At 40.6% G+C, this 7,127-nt stretch overlaps 1 protein-coding gene across 2 annotated transcripts; it reads left to right on the forward strand.

The window, feature by feature from the left end:
• The first annotated feature begins 308 nt into the window (after positions 1-308).
• On the forward strand, positions 309-3,941 carry LOC136222219 (ABC transporter F family member 4). 2 transcript variants are annotated; one of them, XM_066009773.1, is made up of 3 exons: positions 309-470; positions 577-616; positions 1,583-3,941. In XM_066009773.1, exon 3 carries the CDS (start codon positions 1,613-1,615, stop codon positions 3,779-3,781), a length of 2,169 nt encoding a protein of 722 aa, XP_065865845.1. In that variant the 5' UTR covers positions 309-470; positions 577-616; positions 1,583-1,612; the 3' UTR covers positions 3,782-3,941. The 2 variants fall into 2 exon arrangements, with proteins under 2 accessions (XP_065865845.1, XP_065865844.1); XM_066009772.1 differs by lacking the exon at positions 577-616 and having other exon boundaries at positions 310-470.
• The last annotated feature ends 3,186 nt before the right edge of the window (positions 3,942-7,127 follow it).

The following is a 7,127-nucleotide window of genomic DNA, read 5'->3' on the forward strand; positions in this document are numbered from 1 at the left end:
GCGTGGGGGTAATTTCTGATTTCCAGAAATTAGGCACCGCTGCCTATTCATCTCCTTCTCCACAGAGAAGGAGATAGGTTAATTAAGTCCAGCCTAGCCCATTTGGCTGGGCTGGGCTTTTTTTTTTAATTTGCCCAGACTCAAAACGACGTCGTTTTGGTCTGGGGCAAATTAAATAAAATAAAAGAGATCAGGAGATCCCTGATCTCTTTTATGTTTTCAAATTTGCCCATGCCCAAAACGACGTCGTTTTGTATCTGGGCAAATTGAAAAATAAAAAGGGATTGGGATCAGGATATCGATCCCAATCCCTTCTCCTTCCCAGCTCTCTTCTATTTTGAGAGAGCTGTATGCCCGCCTCCTCCCCCCATTTCTTTTAATTTTACTTCTCCCCCTCCTCTCCTCCTTCAATTTCCGGCCGGCCATCTTCTCCTCCTTCAATTTCCGCCACCGGCCACAACCACAACAAGGTAAGTTCTCTTGTTTTTTTTTAAAAATTAAAATTAGGTTTATTTTTTTTAGGGTTTTTAATTTGTGAAATTAATTTAGGGATATGAATTAAACTTGTTCATTTAGGTGAAATTAATTAAAGGTTTTGATTGGAGTCCAATCACAGGTGATTTCGTTTTTTTATTCAACTTTTCATTATGATCTGTTTTGTGTTGATGATATTTGGCTTATGCGATTTCCATCTTCAATTGATTTGGACGATCGGATACGTGAGGAGCTGGATTCGCTTTCATTTCTTGTTTTTAGTATATGCTTTGTGTTCTTCGCTAATTCTCTCTTGCTTCCTCGCTTCCCTTAAGTTCCATTTTGCTCTGTTCTGGTGTTTTCCGTTTTGCTGCGTTCCGATTTTCTGCGTTTCCGTTTTTGTCTCTGGTAATTTATTAGTTAATTCATATTCATTTGAGATTTGCTCAAGTTAATTCCGTTTTATCTCAAGTTCATTCATATTCCGATTTGCTCTGTTCAGGTGCTTCCCGTTTTTGCTAAGTTTGATTTGACTTGATGTTGTCTTTTGATATTGTTTTTTTATTTAAGTTTATACTTTTCTTCGTTGATTTTCTGGTTAATTATGCATTGTTTTCTTGATGAGGAAAATTAACTAGCGTTCTAGTTAGCTCTTGATTTATAAATCAAGATACATATATTTGAATTTGAGATAGAATATCTTCTGACAGTATTTGTAGATCTATTTTCTTGTGAAAGAGAATAATATTTCATATGCTTTATCTGATGACGGAATTAGCTTAACTACTATGAGCTTATTATTACTTCCGAACAAAAATATTTGCTTATTATGTTGCTGTGTTGTTTTTTATTTTCTTCTTGTTTCATATTGTTGATGTTTATGTAATTGATAGTACAGTAAGTTGGAACTTCGTTTTCTCTTTGTTTTACTATGTTAAAACTTTACTAGAACCATCAAGCAATGTATCAGTTGCTACCAACGTAAAAGGAGTGTGGTGTTGTGGGTTCATTCCCCCACCATCTCCAAAGTTAGCAAAAAGGCCTCAAATTTATCTGAAAAAAATTCACTAGAATGATACGCTGTACTAATTTGTAATTTCCTGCTCAGGTTTGTTTTTTTACCATCCTAAACTCTTCCATGGGAAAAAAGAAAGCAGACGAGGCTGGTGCAGCTCCTAAAACTAAGCCAAACAGCAAAGATGTGAAGAAAGAGAAAATCTCATTCACAGCTATGCTTTCTAGCATGGACCAGAAACCAGAGAAACCTAAAAAGGCATCAACTTCTTCAAAGCCAAAGGCTCCAAAAGTTTCATCTTATACTGATGGAATTGATCTGCCACCTTCTGATGAAGAGGAAGATAATGCCTCTGATGAAGTGAAAGAGCAAGCTGAGTCAAAGAGACAATTAATTAGACAGCAAAGGAATGAAGGCAAATCACTTGAGCTCTCCGTAACAGATAAAGAACTCAAGAAACGAGAAAAAAAAGACATGCTAGCTGCTTATGCCATAGAGCAGGCAAAAAGAGAGGCCCTTAAGGATGACCATGATGCATTTACTGTTGTTATTGGTAGCAAGGCTTCTGTTCTTGATGGCGAAGACAATGCAGATGCTAATGTCAAGGATATTACAATTGATAATTTCTCTGTCTCGGCACGGGGAAAAGAACTCTTAAAGAATGCTTCAGTGAAGATATCTCATGGAAAGAGATATGGCTTGGTTGGGCCTAATGGAAAAGGCAAGTCTACCCTGTTAAAGCTTCTTGCTTGGCGGAAGATTCCAGTTCCTAGAAATATAGATGTACTTCTAGTTGAACAAGAGGTTGTTGGTGATGATAAAACTGCTCTCCAAGCAGTCGTTGCAGCCAACGAAGAGCTACTCAAGCTTCGGCAAGAAGTTGCATCTTTGCAAAATTTACCTTTGGCAGATGGTGATGGAGATGGAGATGATTCAAATGGAAATGATGCTGGAGAGAAGCTTGCAGAATTATACGAGAAATTGCAGATCTTGGGGTCTGATGCTGCTGAGGCTCAGGCATCAAAGATTCTGGCTGGTTTGGGTTTCACCAAGGATATGCAAGGCCGCCCTACCAAGTCATTTAGTGGTGGGTGGAGGATGAGAATTTCATTGGCTAGGGCACTTTTTGTGCAACCAACTCTTTTATTGTTGGATGAGCCTACAAATCACCTTGACCTCCGGGCTGTTCTCTGGCTAGAGGAGTACTTGTGTAGGTGGAAGAAAACCCTTGTCGTTGTTTCTCATGATAGGGATTTCCTCAACACAGTATGCACTGAAATTATACATCTTCATGACATGAAGCTTCATTTCTACCGTGGCAATTTTGATGATTTTGAAACTGGGTATGAGCAGCGTCGCAAAGAGATGAACAAGAAGTTCGAAATATATGATAAGCAGGTGAAAGCTGCCAAGAGATCAGGAAACCGTGCTCAGCAGGAGAAGGTTAAAGATCGTGCAAAATTCGCAGCTGCTAAGGAAGCATCTAAGGGCAAGGCAAAGGGCAAGGCAGATGAAGATGAGCCCCTGGCAGAGGCTCCCAGGAAGTGGAAAGATTACAGTGTGGAGTTCCACTTCCCTGAACCTACAGAGCTAACACCACCTCTTATGCAGCTAATTGAAGTCAGCTTCAGTTATCCAAACCGCGAGGATTTCAGGCTCTCAAATGTCGATGTGGGCATTGATATGGGAACCCGTGTGGCCATTGTTGGGCCCAATGGCGCTGGAAAATCTACTTTACTTAACCTGCTTGCTGGTGATTTGGTACCGGATGAGGGTGAAGTTAGACGAAGTCAGAAGTTACGAATTGGGCGGTACTCGCAGCACTTTGTAGACCTATTGACAATGGATGAAACACCGGTTCAGTATCTTCTTCGACTTCATCCAGATCAAGAGGGACTCAGTAAGCAGGAGGCAGTTCGTGCCAAGCTTGGGAAATTCGGACTACCTAGCCATAATCATCTCACTCCTATTGCAAAACTATCAGGAGGACAAAAATCAAGGGTTGTATTCACATCAATATCCATGTCGAATCCACACATACTGATGTTGGATGAACCAACAAATCATTTGGACATGCAGAGTATTGATGCATTGGCTGATGCGCTAGATGAGTTTACAGGTGGAGTTGTGTTGGTGAGTCACGATTCGAGGCTTATATCTCGTGTTTGCGACGATGAAGAAAAGAGTGAAATTTGGGTTGTAGAAAATGGAACTGTGAGGAACTTCCCAGGTACTTTTGATGAATACAAGGAAGAGCTACAAAGGGAAATTAAAGCAGAGGTTGATGATTGATGAAGCAAATCTGCTACTTGATAATTTTGGTTCAATTTGATAAACGATGAAACTAGGTTGTTGTCTTGTATTATTGTAGAAGAGTCCATGAAGATAGATATTGCATTTTTGCCTCTCCTCTTGCTTTCTTATGAATGTTGAGTGTAATTTCGTTTTGTTCCGGTTATGTCTTACATACGAAGATAAGATGACTGCAACTAGTTGCTATTATGCATTCAAGTGGAAGAGAGTCTCCATTTATCATCTACTGATCAAACTTTACTTTCTGTTGTGCTAATGCGAATCTCTCTAGCAATTTTCATGAGAATTCAATCTTGGCACAGGAACACTGTTATTGTCTGTATAAATCTATATTGAATATTTATCGAAAAGAAATAAGGTTTTTCTATCACTCAATAAGATATGAATCTTTATTTAGTAGATTTAACATTTTGTTCGTTTACATAAAAATCTAATTTCGTCCTATGTGACTTCTTCAACAATTTTAACGATATTTTCATTAAAAAAAAGCAATTTTAATGATTTTAATACGAATGAAGAGAGTTTTATTAGACCTGTAGATATAAAATAATAAAAAAAAACAATTCAAATGAGCCCATTAAGATATAGAATGAATATTTATTTAAAAGATTATATAGATAATTATATAAATGTAGTGATTCAACTGCGAATCGGTCACGTCTCCCGTTTCTTGGTGCCGGTTCTTAGATGCCTATTCAATTGGATTGAATCATTTGAATTGATCGAGTTAATCGTGAACTGGTTTAGTTAAGCAGTTTGGTTCGGTTAGTTTTTCATCTATGTTTAATTAAAAAAAATATATAGATAATAAGATTCAAACTTGGGCCACCAACTAATACTTTGCAAGTCTTACCAATAAGCTAGTGAGCAAACATAATAAGGCATTGCCCCTGGTTTAATTTTGTCGAGAGATAATAACATGAGAGATAGAAATTGGGAGAGAGAAAGAGGGGTTTAATTTTGTCCAAAGATAATAATATGAGAGAGAGAGAGATTGGGAGAGAGAAAAAGGAGAGGTGAGAGAAGTACTCATCTCTTCTAGCAATGTCTTATGTTTCCTCGATCATTGTCGTTATATTAAATAAAGTGAAAGGGATGAACAGTAGCTTTTCCTCTCTAGGTCTTCTATGAACAGTATCTTCTTTTTTTTTTTTTTTTTGCTACAGTGACTTCGCGATTCTCTTATACAGCAGCTGCCGCCGCTTGACACCGCTTCAAAGGGGAAGCTCAACTCGATGGCTGCCGCGGATCCCCACGGCTGCACGATACCAGCACCACCACCCCAGAAACCGCCAGATGGTGGCACCTCCGAGTATCCTACTCAAACCTCTCCAAGATCCTATGTCGATTCCGTAGTCGGCAACCAACAAGAACCTACAATCAGAACAACCGTTGATTTGAGAGAGGAAGGATTGGCATCGATTGATTTCACAAATCCGCTGCGACCTGAAATTACCATTGCTCCAAGCCTTGTTGAACACTGGTCAGAAAATTGGAAAGATGCAATTATCATCAAGGTGTTGGGTAAGAATGTTGGTTTCATTGCTCTGCAAAACAGAGTTCTTGAGGTATGGAAACCAAAAGGGGAAATCAAATTAATGGATATTGGGTTTGGTTTCTATGTAGCGCAATTTGCATCTCCGTTTGACAGAGATCGTGTGATCGGGGAAGGTCCCTGGATAATTCAAGGGCATTATTTGACTATTCGTACTTGGTCCCCAGATTTTGTTCCTGCTGAAGCTGCAATTGAATCAACTCTAGTCTGGGCTCGCTGCCCACATCTTCCACTTCAGTACTATGATGAGGATTGCTTGATGCTAGTAGGTAACTCTTTGGGAAAGGCAGTAAAGGTGGATAAGAACACAAGACAGGCAACCCGTGGCCGCTTCGCACGTGTCTGTGTGGAAATTGATCTCCGCAAGCCTCTCATTGCTCAATTCTGTCTGAATAAGAAGGAATACCGGGTTGAATATGAGGGTTTGCATATCGCCTGCACGAACTGTGGTCGCTATGGACATGCGAAAGAATCTTGTCTCCATCCTAGCGCCCTTAGCCCTGAACTCGCCACCCCTGTGCAAAATTCTGGAGACGCTGTGATGCACACTTTGGATGCTAATGAAAGCACTCTTGGCAATGTGGCTAATGCCCCTGTGCCGGCTGAGACAACCCCGGACTACGGACCATGGATGATGGTTCCCCGTAGGAAATACATTCCCCATCCTAAACACCCGCCCACGTGGAATCAAACGGATCACAATACTCCTGTTGTCAACAACTTGCAGGTAGAGAAGACCACCCCTAATGGTGTTGCTGCTAAGCCTTTCTCTCAGGTACCAGCAGCTGACTTCCTCCCTCGTCGGGGCTCCTCTAGCTCCAATAGAGGACGGGGAAGCTTCAAATACAATCAACGTGTGGGGCTCTTGATAATCAGCACACCAACAACGTTTTCGGTCCAACCTCCATGATTCCTATCCAAAATACATTTGCGGGTTTGATGGATAATTTATTGGATAAAATGGATGAGGATCAGACGCTTGGTAAGGAAAATTCTGTTGAATTTAAATTCAGTGCCAACCGCTCCAAGCGCATTCGTGCAAGTGACGAGAAGGCGAAACCGTTGACTGAAGTTGATGCAAATATGGATAACGTCTCAAATGTGAGGCCTGCCAGCACTGGAGCTATTTAGCACGCCCCTCTCAGTTTGTTTTTCTTGCTCTTTTGTTAATGATTATTACATGGAATTGCTTTGGAGCCGGTGGTAATGAGTTTCACCGGACTCTTCGTCACTTGTTATATCTCCATGATCCTATGATTCTTGTTCTGCTAGAGACTCGGCTGCCGAGTTCCCGTGCGGACAAGCTTTGTAAGACACTTAATTTTTCAAATGTTGTTTGTATTGGGGCTGATGGTTTCAGTGGGGGGATATGGTTGTTCTGGCATTCTGATAAGATTAATGTTTGTGTGGTAGAAAAGAACTTTCAGTTTCTTCATTGCCAGGTTAGCTTTGTGGACAGATCTCTTCATGCGCAGAGCTTCCTGTTTACTGCAGTGTATGTCTGCCCTCAGTTTTGCAATAAGAGAATCTTTCTGAATGATATCCGTACTCTCCAAAATTCCATCAGTGGTCCTTGGCTTTTAGCACGTGACTTCAACTGTATAAAGTCTCCGGCAGAGAAAAAAGGAGGCTCTATTCGCACCTTGGATAGGTGTATCTTCTTCGCTGACTGGATTAATGAGCTGTGTTTTGTTAATCTAGACTTTGTTGGTCCCTCTTTCACCTGGTTCATGGGCACTACTCCGAGGACTAGGGTTGCTTGTTGTAGAC

This window comes from Euphorbia lathyris, chromosome 3, assembly GCF_963576675.1.
Source record: "Euphorbia lathyris chromosome 3, ddEupLath1.1, whole genome shotgun sequence".
Classification (NCBI taxonomy): domain Eukaryota; kingdom Viridiplantae; phylum Streptophyta; class Magnoliopsida; order Malpighiales; family Euphorbiaceae; genus Euphorbia; species Euphorbia lathyris.

What these genes read in the sequence shown, in the direction of transcription:
- LOC136222219 (XM_066009773.1), top strand. Translation starts at nt 1,613, where the DNA reads ATGGGAAAAAAGAAAGCAGACGAGGCTGGTGCAGCTCCTAAAACTAAG.